The sequence below is a fragment of the Marmota marmota genome, unplaced genomic scaffold (assembly GCF_001458135.2).
Source record: "Marmota marmota marmota unplaced genomic scaffold, marMar, whole genome shotgun sequence".
Classification (NCBI taxonomy): Eukaryota; Metazoa; Chordata; class Mammalia; order Rodentia; family Sciuridae; genus Marmota; species Marmota marmota.
In genome coordinates, this window is record NW_025999942.1 from 12,907,261 (window position 1) to 12,923,615 (window position 16,355).

Genomic DNA, 16,355 nt, shown 5'->3' on the forward strand with positions numbered 1-16,355 from the left:
TCACGTGGCCCAGCTAGGGGACCCGCCCATCCCCTCAAGGATGGCGGATGTGGAAGTGAGGCTTATCCACTCAATGAAGTGGTACTCAGCCTTTAAGAGGAGCGAGATCCCATCACGTGCAGGGAACGATGGAGCTGGAGAACGCTGTGTTCAGAGGATCTAGACTCAAAAGACAAGAACTGTTTTCTCTCCTATGTGGAAACTTAAAGAAAATGACCTGAAAGTAGACCAGGGATGGCAAAGTAGGCTGGGGAGAGGGCGGAAGGAGGGTGTGCCGTGTGGGCACCTCCCAGCAAATCCATGACTCCTGTAGCCAACATGCTGATGGCTACACACTGTCAAAACGAAAGAGCAAAGAACAGGAGACCACCAGACCCCACGCCTGCCCTCCAGGCCTCCCCACACGTCCACTCTGAGATCCCAGTTCACATCTTTCCATCTTACCTGTTTCTAACACAGTGGAGTAGTTATTATTTTGAAGTGTGTTGTTTTTGAATCTTCATACTAGATACATGAATGGTCTATGTACCACACTGACAATATTAGAGCAATCTGAATTTGTTCATATGATAAATTTAGCGATGAGTTTTATACCTTCCCATGTTTTCCTTTGGATTTTAATTTGCTTCATGTACCAATTGCACATACCTCTAGGGTTAAGTACGGTGCTTTAACACCAGTGTGACACACCAGGGAAACTCAGCTGCTCTCTGTCCATTCCCGCCCCGTGCCCTTCAGGACCCCTGGGAACCTCTCATCTACTTTCAGGTCAGCATTGTGGTTTTTGCTTCCACCTTGACATGGCGGTGTCTGGCTTGTTTTGCTACCTAACCTCCTCCACTTCCACTCATTTTCCTGCAGGTGACAGTATTTCACTTTTCTGTGGCTACATGATACCCATTATGCACACGTATCCCTTCCTCTTGACCCCTCACCAGCACATGGGCTCCTTACCTATGCACACTTCAGTACTGTGAACAGGGCAGCAGTGAGTTGAGCGTGGGGGTCTCTGGAGGAGCTCACTGCGTCCTTGCGATACGCACTGCACTCTGACTTCTTTGAGGGGCCTCCATGCTCCACCGACAGTGTGCCCCTCCCTCTCGTCCATGGCCTCACTAGCACTGTTACTTTGTGTTTTGGATAATAGCCATTCCAGCTGGGGTGAAAGGCTGTCTCACACTGGTTTTGATTTGCATTTTGCTGATACATAGATATTGAGCATTTTTTATATATTTATTGGACATTTGCATTTCTTCATTGAGAAGTGTCTATTCACCCATTTTTAATTGGATTATTTGTTCTTTTGTTGTTAAAATTTTTGAGTTCCTTATATATTTTTGTATTACTACTTTGCCATGTTTTCTCCTTATACAGTAACATCACTTTTACTTTGAAAAAATTTCTTTAGCATTTCTTATAAAACAGATCTGGCAGAAATACATCCTCTTGTCTTTTGTCTGGGATGTCTTTCTTGCTCCTTCATTTCTAAAGGATAGCTTTACATCTAAATATATAAAATAAATAGCTTTATATAGAGATATTTAAAATGTAAAGATATAAGGAACTAAAAAAATTGAACAAAAACAAAAAATCCAGTTTAAAAATGGGTGAATGATTCAAATAGATACTTCTCAACAAAGAAATGTGAATGGCCAATAAATACATGAAGCATCACTTCATTTCTGGAGCACAATGTTCTCAGCGGGTGGTGCCTGGGCTCTGGTGCGCCCCCTGCTGCCGTCTGCTGCAGGCCAACCTGTGCTCACTTTCCTGCGCTTTGGAGAACCTTCCTGTCTTTCAGGTCTTGGGGTGGACTGGGTTCAGCTGCCTGACCCAGGACCCCGCCCTCCCGGCACCTGGGTTTGTAACCTTCTCTAGACTTGGGGAGCTTTCTGCTCTTTCTCTGAGTTGGCTCCACGTTCTCATGGCTTTCTCAAGTCCTTCCTGACCCAAGTCAGCCACGTGCGCTCTCAGGACCTCCCCAAACTTCCCATCATATCCATCAATATGGCTACAGTCTGAAAAAGGAGCTTTCTTCCCTCCTCTTGTCCTTCTTTCTCCTTGGTGACTTTTTGAGAGACCTGTCTTTGAGCTCACTGCCTCTTCTGTTTGATCTATTATACAAGTGATGCCTTCTATCATGCTTTTAAATTTCACTGAGTGTATTTTTCAGCTCAAGAATTTGATTTTTTGAAATTGCTTCCGTTGCATATTGATATAGATAGAGCTAGACAGAGAGACTCCTGATGGGAACATGTCAACATCCTCCTTGCCTTTGAATACCATTGTTCTGACTGTTCCAGGTGTATTACTTTTTGTTTCATGAAGCTCATGGGACAGTAGATTGTGCATCTTCTCATGTCTCAGCACAGGTGAAGGTTTGCCACGACCTTCCGCCCTCCCAGCTTCAGGAGCACTCTGCTGTCCTCCCAAAGGCAGTGTGGCCGTTTCCATCTGAGGCCTTAGAGACCCGCAGGCTTCTGGGTTCGGTCTCCAGTGCACATAGGTGGGCTTTAAGGGAGACTGGATCGTGAGAACTAAGGCCTCAGGGCGAATGAATCCATGGATGGCTAAGTGGATCACTGGGCTCAGGTCCTGGCTGGAGGATGTCGGTCACAGGGCTGCCCTTGAAGGGTTCATCCTCTCCAGGCCTCTCTCTCTTCTTCCCTGATTCCATAGCTGAGAAGCCTTCTCCGCCACACCCTTCCACCATGATGCCCTGCCTCACCTTAGGCCCAGAGCAATGACACAAACTACAGAATGAACCCCTGAACATATGAGCTGAATCCTCCACTCCCCAGTTGTCTGTGTTAGGTGTTTTGGTCACAGTGCTGAAAAGCTAAGTCATATCCATCAATATGGCTGCAGACTGAAAAAGGAAGACAAAAAGGGTTGACTAAAGCTGAAAAGAGCCCAGACCTGGGGAACCATCAGCCAAACCAACACACGTGCAGCAAGAGTCACGGATGGTGAAGGGAGAGACACAAATCCCCTGGCTTGATCTGCATGAAGAAATGGAAATGGTCAGTGAAGGTGAGGGCTTAGGTAGATGTAGAAATATTTTCCTCTTAGCTGAGTTTAAAGAAAACCACCATAAAGCTGTAAGGCTGGGATGGTAACACGTGAATGGTTAACATATGTACAATGGTGTCTGAAGCTACCCTGGAGGAAGGCACAGACACCACATAGTTACCAGGCAGTCACTTGGATCTACAGGAAGAAATAAAAGTGCTCAGAACAACACTCATGTGGATTAATATACAGGTGCCTAGGAACACGATTCTCTGCTGACTTTTTAAAAAGACCTAAGACAATTCCGAGGATAATAAGCTATCACTGTTTTATCCATGGGTTTTGCTTCTGAGGACTCCATCAACCATGTTCTAAAACATCTGAAAATGAGCAGCAACTGTACTGCATACATACATCCGTGATCTAGAGGCGACCAAAGCATCTAGGAGGAGGGACAGGACCCCAGCAGACACTGAGGGGTGAGTGTCCACACAAAGAGGAGGAAGGAAAATGGAGCATAATTTCAATATTGTACTGAAATTAAGTATTGGTCTGAGGGGGACTGATAAATTAAGATACATGTAGGGGTGCTGGGTTCATTGTCTCTGTTCAGCAAAGAATTGAAGAGCAGGACACGGTCAGCAAGCAAGCAGCAGGGTGATGCAAAAGCAGGGGACACAGACTTCTCCAAAGAGAAGGGCCCCGAGTCAGGAGTCCGTGGGGAGTTTTGGCCTGTTCTTTTTATGGTCTCTGGAATTTTCTCCTTTCCTTATCTCCTCCCCTGCCCATGCTCTCCTCACTATTATTGACTGGTGTCCCCTGTGTCCTTGTGTCTGTTTTGGTTTTTATATTGGATCCCCCACTTAGGAGCACAAGTATAGAAGTGTCTGTCTGGTTGGTCAGCCAGGAAGTTGACCTCCCTAGAAGCCCCTTTCCAGACCTCTTTGTTCTGGACCTGCCCCCGACTTCCTCCTCGCCATCTTGCCCTGGACGCCGAGGCTCTTCTACATCTCCCTCATATTGTAATCCTGAGAGCAATCACTAGCCTTGTCCCCATCAATAGAAAAAAAAAAAAAGACTAAGGTGTGCCGCGTCCGGCCAAAGGAGCCGAGTCCGGCGAGGGACGGCGAGGTTAAAGGACACAGGACACCAAGGTTCTTCATCCAGGAGACAACTTTTATTTTTTCTACTCCCCTATTATATATCCTCCCACCCTCAGGGTTAAGCACACACACACACACACTTTACAGGAAGCGGTCTCGAGCAGCCTTAGGCAGACTAGGTCAGGTTTTGCAGGTCGGTCATGCCAGGCCCAGCTGGGCCACTAATCAGCAAGTACAATCTGTCCCAGGCTCTCAGGAGGGCAGATAGACAGGAAGCCCACAGGGCTGACAGAAAGCCCACAAGGCTGACAGAAAGCCCACAAGGCTGATTCATACTTCAGTGGTACTCGCCTCCACATGCGGAACAAAGAGCAGGAAACTTACTCCCGTTCCAGGGCCAGGGGCTTCACCACAAAGGTGGACCACTAGAAAACAATTACTTGATGCAAAAAAGTGGCAAAGGGACAATAAACTCAAAACATGCAATAGAGAGAAAATAGCCAAAGGTTAGAGTACGCAAACCATGCAACATAACCCAGGCAAGAGCGCGTGGTGCTCTAGGTGAAAGTCAGACATGGCCCATGGAAATTAAATTTTTTAAATGTGATTTTTTAAAAGGCAGAGATTGGCACTGAATGGAAAAAAAAAAACACAGTGTTGTTTACTATAAGATACACACACTTCAGATCAAATAACACAAACAGTTCAGAATTAAAAGCAGAAAATGATAACCCTGGAAAAGAGAACCATGAGAGAACTGACCCCGTTAGACCAACAGAATGGACTTAAAGAAAACAAAGAACAACTCTTCAGAGTAGAGCAGTGTCCCCCCAAGGGGCCTGGCGGATTGTCTCCCGTCTAGAGGCTCCAGGCTCTGGCCTGTCTGCACAGTGACTGCCCAGTTCCCATTCTATCCACACCACCAGCTGCAGTGCAGGCCCTGCTCAGGGAGCCAGTGCACCTGTCTTCAACAGCCTCTCAAGCTGGGGGCAGATGACAACTCACCATGGCTCTGTTTCACTTTTCCCCAGCGATTAGCTTCCCAGTGCTCAGCCATGGTAAATACTGGAGGAGACAGAAACACTAATTACCTTGATTTTATCATTGCATGTTGCACAACACATGTTAATTAAAGTCTAAATTAGAAACAAATGGATACATAGTGATAAAAGATTGATTCATCAAGAAGACATGATAAAACAGCCTCAAACTTTACAAGGCAAAATCTGTTGAAATTAAAGAGAAAAATAGACAACTCAACAGTAATAGAGATTTCAATAGCTCCCATGAACAATGTACAAAATAAGGGAAAAAAATGTGCATTGGCAAACTGTTAGCTTTCTGTTGCTGTAATAAATATCTTCAACTTAAAGAGAGGAAAGGTTTATTTGGGCTTTAAGGTCACTTGGCCCTGTTGCTTTGGGCTGTGGCAGCACAGTACATCATGAGAGAGGGGCATGGTGGAGGGGCTCTGTTCACCAGACACTGGATGTCCCCAGGCCCTCTTTAAGGGCACACCCCCGTGACCTACCTTCCCACCCACTTCCTCTATGGTGCTGGGGACTGGTACCAAGCATCCCTAGGCCCACCTCCTGCAGGTCCCTCCGCAGCAGCACAGGCTGGTGGCCAGGCTTCCATGCAGGGACTGCAGGGTGCCTGCAGATGCAGATCTTGGCAAGCAGGCCCACACGTGTCCTGGACTCCAGTTTGGCTCTTGGCAGCCTCTCATCAGAGCCCACAGCCACCGTGGGGTTCTTCTGTGATCTCGGGCCTCTGGTGCTGTGGCTGCCCAGAGTAGGGACAGACTGCCATCCTTGTGGGGCTGGCCACTTGTTAGAGAGCAGAGGGCTTGTCCAGACCGCACATCTCACTGCAGAGGCCCAGAGCCTTCGCCCACAGCACAGGGCAGCCCTGCTTTGGTCACCCAGGGCCAGGTATAGACAATCAGGGACTGTCCCGTGCTCCAGAGGCCACTGGAGCCACTCGGCCCAGCCAGCTCTGGCCCACTGGCCCTGTCCTAGCTGCTTACCCTACAGGGATTCCAAGGAGGCCCTGGGAGACTCTCTGGCTCATGGCAGCTTGCTGCCTTCTCCTGGGAAACGAGTGTGGAGAACCTCTTCCAGTGGTGCCCTGCTGTCATCCCAAAACGTAAGGAAAAGGGAAGGGGGCAGCCATAGCTGCAGAGGAACCGAGGAGCACAGTTGCAAGGGTGGTACAAGGACACCGTCCTGGAGTCTGTGGCCAAGGTACCAAGGTCAAGTGCAGGAGCAAAACAAGCCCCAAGTGAGCCAAAAGAATAGTGGCAAGTAGGGTGGGGCTCTGAAAAAACAGGAGCCAGTCAGGTTCACTTAAAACCATCGCCCTCTGGTGGAGCAGGACAAACCCACTGAGCGGGCAGCTCCTGGCCCTGACCTGGGCGTGCCCTACCACCAGCCCCAGCAAGAGCCTGCGTGTCCCCCCCACCCCCACCCATAGAAGCTGCTGGCCAATGGTAAGGGGGCGGGATTGAAGACTGTGAAGCTTCCGGGGCTAGGACAGGGCCTAATGTGTACTTCCAGACAGGAGCCTCAGGGTCAGCTCCCTCTCTGAGCCGGTACCCCATATCTCTCACCCTATGGCCAGGCTGTCCTGGGACCGCCTCCAAAGCCCCTGGTGGCTGTCCTATCCCAGCCACTCACAGCACTGTCAGCCGACAGGTGGCAAGCCAGGCCACTGCCTTACTGCCTGTGATCTGGTGCAAGGTGGTGTAGTAGCACCTAGCAGGCCCGAGGGAAGTCCAACAGGAATAGCAGAGTGGGCCAGGACTCAATCACAGGTACTTGGGAAACATTCACCAAGGTCGGTCACACCTGAGAGCTGGGGAGGACCCAGGGTCAGTCCTGGCTGTGGTAGTCCCTGGAGCCTGGCCCCATTGGGTTCCCATTTTTCACCCACAGGAGAAGCAGGTGGCAACTGTAGTCAAAGTTTATTTAGGGTGGAAACACTGTCATCACAATAAATAAAACAGGAATAAAATCCCAACTAATACAAAGGCAATCCTGGGGTTCTCCTGGGGTCACTGCTATCCTGTTGCGGGCCAGGAGGCCTGGGGAGGTGCACAGGGGTTGCCTGCACAGCCACCAGCAGGAGGCCACTAGGCCAGGGAAGCATGTGTGAGGGTGAAGCCAGGGAATATCACCTGGAGCACCACTTACCAGCTCAACAGGCATCCTGTATATAGAGCATGTACAACCTGTCACCAGGCGGGTCCCCTCACTTCCTGCCCAGGCCATCCCCTCCCTGAAGGCTCTGTCTGCTGTCCCCTCATCCCTATCCAGAGCCCTCCAATTCATGGCACCAAGCCTTTAGGGGCTGGAGGGCTCCCCATGGCCTTGCCCAGCATCTTCACTGAGCTGGGGTTCAGGGAGCTTCCGGGGCTAGGACAGGGCCTACTGTGCACTTCCAGCCAGGCTCACCAAGCTCTTGGAACTCGAGGCCAGAGACGCTGGTACAGAGGGTTCAGGGGGCCTGTGGAGGGCCCACAGGGAGGACAGCCCACCTGCACCCTGATGCAGTCCCCAGAGCCAGGGCTTGGAGCACTCAGAAGGCACTATATGTTCTTCCTACCACTCAGGACACACTCCCCTCCTCCAGGGTCCCCACATGGCCGAGAAACCCAGACTCCATGACTAGGTCCCTGAGAGCATCAGTCACTGGGGAACCAGGGTGTCCCCTGGCCTGCCTTTCAGCTGGCAGATGGTCATAGGGGTGGGGCTGCTGGAGAGAGGCGAGAACAGGGGCCTGAGTGTCCCAGAGAAGGTCGTCTCCGGGAAGATGAACAGCAGGGACCCATCAGTCACGCTGTAGAATGAGAGGTGTCCAGCCTCATAGTCCAGAAAGATCCCCACGCGCCGAGGAGGGTCCCGGAGCGGAGAGAAGGCCGGCTCCGTGGAGGTGAAGTAGCTCCCCAGGAAGACCAGGATCCAGAAACCATTGCCAGCGGACAGCTCCCCCTTCTCCTTGCGGTTGACGTTCTCTCTACACACGCCCAGGGCCCAGCTGGTGCGATCCCCCACCTCCACCTCCCAGTAGTGGCGGCCCGAGGTGAAGCGCTCCTGACCTAGCACACAGGGGCCAGGGTCAAAGCGCTCAGGGCTGTCGGGCAGGGCCTGCCGCAGGTCACCTCGCTGCACGCTCCTCCTGTCCTCAGATAGGACCAGCTCAGGGTTGGCGGTGTCCGGGTCCAGGGTCACATCCCCTGAAGAGAGAAGCTGGAAGTCACCAGGCATGGTGGTCTCCAAGGCAGCCACCCTTGCTTGGGCCCTGCTGGCAAAACCCACCCATCAACCTGTGTGCTGTCCACCCAAGTTCATCCACCCTCACAGCCTGCTAAAGGGATTAGCTTTCCTCAGGAGGCTATTGACCTCCCTGGAAAAACCTCACCTAGCCACTTCTAGTCATGATTCAGAATGTTCTAGAAACTGCTCCCCATTTCTACATCAGATAATGTAGGAAATCCTGAGTGCTTTCTCCCTTCTTTTAATCCCAAATTCGAGTCTGTGAGCTCTGGCCCAGCTTCCTTACTGGGCTCTGCTGGACCAGGCCACACCCAGAGTGACATAAAGACCCCTCTCTGTGCGCCAGGTAGTCTTTGAGTGTCCACCTCCAGGCCAGGTGGGGCCCAGCACAGAGGCGCTCCTGTCGTGGCCCAGGTGGGTCCTAGACAGCCCTGTGGAGTCTAGGGCCCAGAAGACCGAATGTCCAGGCATGTCTACCGACTGCCCTTTAGGCAGGGGAAGAGCTGAGCTCATCACCAATGACCAATGACCAACCAAAACCAGCCAGGGGCGAGCTCTGGGAAGGGCCCTGAGCAGGGGGGGCAAGTTCCAGGCTGGAACCTTCCTAGGTGTCAGGAGGATGGTGCTCGGAGAGGGCACGGAGCACCCACGCCCTTCCCCAAACCTTGGGCTACCCATGTCTTCCATCCCCGCTTTTCGGTTGTATTCTATAATTAACTGGTAATAGTAAGTGTTCGCTTGAGTTTTGTGATCTATTGAGGCAAATTATCTCGTGTGAGGCAGGGGTCACGGGAATTCTGATCTACAGCAGGCAGGTCAGAACTATGGATGCCACCTGTGTGCCAAGGGGCTGAGTCTTTAACCTGTGGGGTCTGCGGAACTCCAGGGAGACGGTCAGAGCTGAGCTGAGTCACTGGGAAACCTTGCTGGTGTCCAGAATACTGCAGACGGCTAGGTGTGCCAACCACTGGTCTCACTGGTCACCTGGACTCTCAGCAGCCCCCTCCCAGGGTCAGCTACCTACCTCGAAACCTCCGCAGAGTCTCTACCAGCCCCGGGACCCTGCATACGGTCCTCAGCTCCATGGGCACCACCTCCGGGGGCTGCAGCTTCACATCCTGAACCCTGTGGGAAGCAGCCCATTTTACCAACATGGCCAGCAGGTAGGCCCCACCCCACCCCCTGCCACCTGCCCTGGGTGAGGCAAGGGCTCATACCTGCGCAGGGCATCCTTGATGTCCTGTAAAAAGGAGAAAAAATACATGCTCAGTACTAACACCTGCCACCTGGTCCGGGGCAGCAGAAACAGCACTGGGCTCAGAAAACCATCCTGAGCATGTGTCATGAGATGCTGGGCAGAGGCCTGGACACTTGAGCAGAGAACATGAAGGAGAGTGTGTCCCCCATCCCCCCATGTGCCAGGGGCTGGCAGGGCCTGTGTCCAGGCTTCTAGAAACGGGTGGCACTGTGTATGGGTGTCTCGCCACCAGGAACCCACCCTGCGGCACCTCAGGTCTCCAGCTCTGCACCACCACCCCTAGGGCCCTAGCTCCTCTTGCCTGTGTCTCAGGCTGACAGGTGATAGCAGCATACTCAACATCAAGGCAGACCCCTGCCCTCTGCCCCCCAAATGCAACGCTGAAGTCCTGACCCCTGGGACCTCCAAGCACAGCTGTATCTGGAGAAGCAGGATGCTTGTCAGCTTCCCATCACAGCAATAGGAAATAACCTAGAAGGGCTGGGGCTCAGCAGTAAGCGCTCGCCTTGCATGTGTGAGGCACTGGGTTCCATCCTCAGCACCACATAAAAATAAATAAACAAAATAAAGGCATTTGTTCATCTACAACTAAAAAAACAAAACAAAACAACACACGCAACCTAGAGATTCATTTGGGCTCAGTCTCAGAGGTTTGGGTCACACTGGGTGGCTCCGTTACTTCAGGCCTGGGGTGACAGAGGACACCATGATGGAAGGGTGTGGTGGAGGAAAGGTGTCAATTGACGGCAGCTGGGAAGCAGGCAGATGGACAGATGGGGTGGGGGAGTGCTGGGGACCAGTGACACCCTTCCAGGTACAAACTCGGGGACCTGTGCCCTCCAACCAGGCTCCCTCCTGCGCTCACCAGCACCTCCCTGTCATGCCAGCAGTGACAAACCATCACCTGATCACTCCACAGTGAGGTCGGAGCCCTCGGGATCCCACCACTTCCCAGGAGCCCCCACACACTGCAGTGGGGACCAGCCTTCAACAGACTTTTAAGAGGAAGTGAAATTGAAACAGTTATTAGTGTGGGCCCCAACCCAATGGGGGTCATGTGCCCACAAGAAGAGATCAGGACACAAGACACACAAGAGTGCTGACCATGGAGGGCACGGGAAGATGGTGCCAGGAGGCGTGTGCGGCCATGGTCTGGCTATGGTGTGTGTTCCTGAGGGCCCGGGTGGGGACCTCGTATGTGCAGCTGGCAGGGTGGACCTGGAAGGCGGGCCTGACCCTTGGTGGAGCCTCCCGACCCTGCTTCCTGCGGCCTCTCCCCTGGATGTGCTAGTGTTGTCACGTCTGCTGTTTTGTGACACTCCAAGGGGCCCCACAGAGCCATGCTGGGTGATTTGGACTTTCAGCCTCCAAAATCATGAGTTAAGCAATCAACTCTCTTCATGAAATACCCGCCTCAAGTGTTTCATAGCCACAGAAATTGAGTCAACACTTCCAACCTGCTGACACCATGGACTTCCAGTCTCCAGGGTTATGAGAACACAAAGCTGTCACTTAAGGCACAGTCTGGACTTTATGTGGCAGCCCCAGGTGAGTCACACACCCAGTTATTGGAGGCCAGCTCGCCCAGGTCCCAGGCTCCCTGCAGGTGGGGCAGACAGAGGCAGTCTCTCTCACACAAGGAGGTAAATGTTAAGGGCAACAGGTCACACAGACCTGGACGGGAAAGGGAGACTCCTGGAGAGTCATGAGGCCCCAGGCAGACCAACTGTCACAGGCCGGAAGATAGACATGCAAGGGCCTGGGCATGTGCAGGCTGGTAAGCACACAGCAGCAGGGCATAGCTGTCCTGGTGGTCATGTGGCCTGGGCAGGGCTGCAAAAGGGGGGGGATCTGTACCGCTAGGGAAGGGGTGTGACACAGATACGTCCATTTAGGAAACTCACTGCACCACAAAATAGGCCACTGAGGAGTCCTGGAGGGCAGCGGGACCCAGGGGTGGGTTCAAGTCACCAAGGTCCTCCCCCTTCACCGAAGGGCATCTGTCCCTGAGGCAATAGGTGACCCTCCCCAGGTGCTGGCAACCTCCTGACTGAGGGGAACAGGTAGGCAACAGGTAAGCGGGAAGTAGGAGCAAGAGAGGGGACAGGTGGAGAAGGGGGCCGTAGGTGGGCTGCCTGGTGAAAGCCTGGCTCTCCCCACAATCCGTGTGCACCCCCATTTCTGATCACCCCTTCCTCCTATAGCCTTCTTGACATTCTGATGTTCAGGATCTCAGGAGGGTAAGTGTGGTTCACAGTATCATGCTGAATATTTTGAAGTAGCTGGCAGAGAGGTTTTCCATGGTCTCACTACAAAGAAAAGACAACTGGACCTAGTGATGGACAGACAAGTTACTCCAACTTAAAAAAATACACGACACAAAGTATCAAGATACAACACTGCACCCCATGAATGAGTGCTTATTACCTGCTGGCTAAAAACAAAGAGTTTTAAGAACCTAAAGAAATTTAAGGAACAAACCTGTCAGTCCTCCACAACGGTTCCTCAGCCTTCTGGACAGCGGACCCCTGCTTTACCGACCAGCATCTTCTCCCGAGCCAGTCCTGTTGCACAGGCTCCAACCCTTTGGCAGCTCAGGGTAGGCACAGGGTCAGGTTCAGTGTCCCCAGGACACCTCTCCCTGTCCCTGAAAGAGCCACCTGGAGTGGGAAGCTCCTTGCCAGCAGGCTGCCCCATGGAAGGCAAGAGCCCTGCCTGCTGGCCACCCATGGCCTCTCCTACAGAAAAGTCCACTGAGTCCTGACTCCTGCCCGCATAGGCCACTCAGCAGTCACCACTACTTGACAGCCAGGGAGGCTCAGGCATGGAACCTGTGGAAAGACCAGCAGGTCCCAAAGCAATGGTCAAGCCTTTTAGGGTCAACTAACCTGCCACCAAGACAGTGGGGAAGGGCATGCCAAGTGTTCTGGTTTGGGAAGACAGCAAGAGAAGGCCAGGTTCAGAGCAGAACCAGCTCTCCCAAAACACATGGGAGCACCTGCCATGGTTCAAACATCCCCATTGGAATTGAACTTGACCACTCTATTAGGTGTCAGGAGGTGGGGCCTTCCAGAGGGCATTGGATCATGAGTGTCTGCAGATTCCCCACCAGCAAGAAGGTTGTTTCCAGATGTACCCACCAACCTTGGGCCTCTCAGCCTCCAGACTATAAGCCAAAGTAAACCTCTTCACACCTCTTTTTCATAAATTACCATCTCAGGTACTCTGCTACAACAGACTAAGCCAGCAGGCCAGGGTGGAGATACTCAAGTGCCCAGTGGTGGGGACAGAGGACAAGGGGCATGGACTTCCTGCTGAGAACACAGGAGCCCCTATGGGGAGTCCAGGTAAAGATGGGCGAGGGTGATCCAGGGCAGCCAGAAGCAGAGGGGCAGGAGTGTTCTCCAGGGCCACACATGTCATGGGGCAGGCCAAGCAAAGCCCACTCTGCTGTGTCCACAGAGCAGCTGCCCTGGGGAGCCTGAGAAAACTGAAGATAAATGGCAGGTTCTTGCAGAGTGCACTTGACCCTCCCCATGCACCGGTTCTGCGTCTGCAGATTCAACCAATAGTGAGTTGAAAACTTTTCCAAAAAAAACAAATCATGTCCATACTTGAAGGCACATCAGCGTTTTCCCTGCGTTTACACTGCATTTCCATACAGCAGGTGCTGTATGTCACTAGAGACCACTTAAACACATGGGGGACCATGCAGCTGATATACAATATTACACGGCAGGGAACTGCAGCCAGGTGGATTTCAGTGTCTCCCAGATACAAGGGAAGACTGCACCTAAGAGATCATCTGGGTGCAGGGAGGAAAAACCAATCTTTCTTCTACACTGGGTGTGGGGTGGGAGAACGGCTGGGTACCTCGCTTGGCCCTGTAACATTTCACAGCGGGGGACAGCCGGTCCAAGCCCTCACAGACCAACCTGAGTCCTGGGTCACCTCTGCCCCACACTGCCTGCACTCTCGAGATCCACCCCTCGGGGAATCCAGTCTCCAGCCATGTGCACGCCAGCCTGGGGCTCGCTCACCTGTAGAAGTCCCAGAGCCGGTAGCTGGCAGCGGCCCTCCAGCTCTGTGATGAGCGTGGCCAGCTGAGCACTCTGCTGGCCCAGCCTTGCAGCGCCCTCACGCAGGCGGGGCAGCACCTCCAGCTCCTCCTCCTCCAGCTTCTGCAGCAGCTGCTGCTCCTCCTCGGCCAGCAGGCGGCGCAGGCGCTCAAACTCACCCAGCACGTTCTGCCGTTGGCTCTCCACCATTTTCTGCGGGGTCGGGGGCGGGGGATGGACAGCAGGACAGCTCAGCTGACTAAGCCAGACCACTGCTGGCACCAGGGTCCCAAACCTGCCATCTGGACCCACCCTCACCCCAAATCCACCTTCAAGGCCCAACACCATCATCCTTGATCCCTAAACACACCACCTGGGGTCTCTCCATGTCCAGCTCCTCACTGACTTCCAAATCTATTCCTGGGCCTCCTCTCATGCTTCATTCCTCCCACCCGCAATCTACCATCCCAAGTGTGCCAGGACCCCAGCAGGGATGCTGGGGGGCAAGACACCCCGCTACAACCAAGGCATTCTACTTGACTCTTAGAGTCAGTCCTCCCTCACCCACCTTGGCCTGGTCCCAGTGAGGCCAGGCCACAGCAATGACCACCAGATCCTCCACCCCCACCTGCTGACCCATCTCCCAGGAGCCCACAGCCTGGCACCTGCCTGCCACAAGGCACAGGTCTCCTCTGCTTGGGCCTGGGACAGCAGGGCATCTTCCATTTGCTTCCGCAGGTGCTCCAGGGACTTCTCCAGCTTCCCCTGGGGAGACAGACCAGGCAGAGCCATGGACCCCATCCAAGCACTGGGACACACCAGGCAGGGCCCATGCCTGCACATGGGAATCTGCCCTTTCACACCTGACCTCGTCCCAAGTTCCTCCTGGGAGCACAGACTGAACCCTGCCCAGAAAACAGTGTGATTCCATGGACAGCATCCTCCTCTACCACCCTGGCTGAGACCCCCTTTTCCCCTATCAATCAATGGTCAAGGCCAAGTTGTTTTTCCTCACATGGGGCTGGACGTCTGGTTCTCAACCCTGTTGCCCTAACTCAGGCCCTGCTCACTTTTGCAGAGTGCTCTGCCTGTTCAGGTTCCTTGAAAAGGACAGTGTCCTTCCCTCCCCTCTACCAAGCTGGCTCTGGAAGCACCCAGCTCACTCTCCAAGCTTCCCTTCCCTTCTCTTCTTTATAACCTGTTGGTTCATAAAGACCTGTGCTAAGTCAGATGCTGTGGTCTGCATGTGTACATCTCCCAAATTCAGAGATTGGAATCCTCACCCCAGATGATGGTGTCGGGAGGTGGGGTCTCTGAGAAGTGATGAGGTCACGAGATGGGAGCCTCACGATGGGATCAGTGCCCTTATAAAGGGACCCCAGTAACCCTCTACCCCTTCTCCATGTGAGTATACAGGGCAACCAGAAGCAGAAGCAGCCCTCACCAGATAGAAATGTGCCACACTGTGACCTTGGGCTTCTGGCCTGCAGAACTGGGAGCTGTACATGTGGGTGACACATGAGCTGCCCTGGCCAGGGCTGTTCAGGCAGCCTGCATCAGCTAGGACCCTTGACTTCCAGTGCTTTTCCTCCAAGCCCTTAGCATCATCAAAAGGATCTGGGACCAGTATAATTATATTGCTCTGCCCTTGATCCCAACTTCTCATTTCCACTTTTTCTTAGTTCTGTGCACCACTGAACAGCGAGTTCTATAAATAAGTGACTTGGTGGCTCCAGTTTGGGTTGTTCTAAGTCTCCTTAAGGATGTGTTTACTTTGATCCACATACTCATCCACTATAGGAGTGGGCTGGCCATACTGCCCCACTTTCCTGCCCTGATGGTGACATGGAACTGAGTATTGACCCAAACCTCAGCTCAAGGTAGACCTGATGTACTGGTTAGCAGATGCACAAAACTGGCAAGATGCAGCCAAGAAGCCTGAGGGCTAGGGTGGGGGTTGACTAGTATCCCCAAGGGCACAGATTCCACTTTCAGCATCGCACAAAATTTTTAAAAACTTTGACCCATCTTTTCAATACCTAGGAAACCAGAAGCCCTGAGACTCTTCAATATGGGTTTGTTTGGTTTAAACCAGAAACACGTGAGGAAAGAAGGTGGGTGAGGTCCATCAACACATGGAAATAAGGTCCCCACTACTCCATCTAGAAATCCAGGGCAGTCATGGAAGGACCCAGGTAAATAATGCCTTTGTCCCCTCATCTTCCCCAGGACCCAGCAGTGGCCCCAAGGCAGATCTCTGCACTTGCCCACAACGCTCTGAGTCCGCCAGCAGGAGTTCACCTAGGGCAATAGGCCCACACCTTCTCTTCTGTTTTTTCCTTGCTTTGGACTCCTTCACAAGGGACCCGCGGCTCCCGGAGGCCACCAGGAACCCCACTATCCTCACAAGAACTGGTCAGCAGCCTCCTGAGTCCCCTACCCCGCGTGACTGCCGTTCCAATTCTCCAAGGGCTGGGATAGGATGTGGCTCCTAGCTGTCCCAACACCACCCCATCCCAGCTCCCCTCAGTCCCCCAGCCGCGACTGTGCTCAGAGGCCAGGCAACCCAGTGCCCTCCTCCCAACCAGGACAGGCTTCGCCTAGAGCTTCCCCGCCCCGGAACAGGCTGCGCTCTGTCTCTTATACA

The 16,355-nt window shown here is 53.1% G+C and overlaps 1 protein-coding gene across 1 annotated transcript in view; it reads right to left on the reverse strand.

The window, feature by feature from the left end:
- Positions 1-7,061: 7,061 nt before the first annotated feature.
- LOC107153245 (E3 ubiquitin-protein ligase TRIM17-like) overlaps positions 7,062-16,355 on the reverse strand; it is an 18,582-nt gene continuing 9,288 nt past the window's right edge. Inside the window, exons 4-8 of the mRNA XM_015498795.2 lie at positions 14,378-14,473; positions 13,691-13,921; positions 9,610-9,632; positions 9,417-9,517; positions 7,062-8,352 (exon numbers count right to left, since the gene is read on the reverse strand). Of these exons, the coding sequence (XP_015354281.1) occupies positions 7,805-8,352; positions 9,417-9,517; positions 9,610-9,632; positions 13,691-13,921; positions 14,378-14,473 (999 nt within the window). The 3' untranslated portion in view covers positions 7,062-7,804. The remainder of the gene's footprint in view (positions 8,353-9,416; positions 9,518-9,609; positions 9,633-13,690; positions 13,922-14,377; positions 14,474-16,355) is intronic.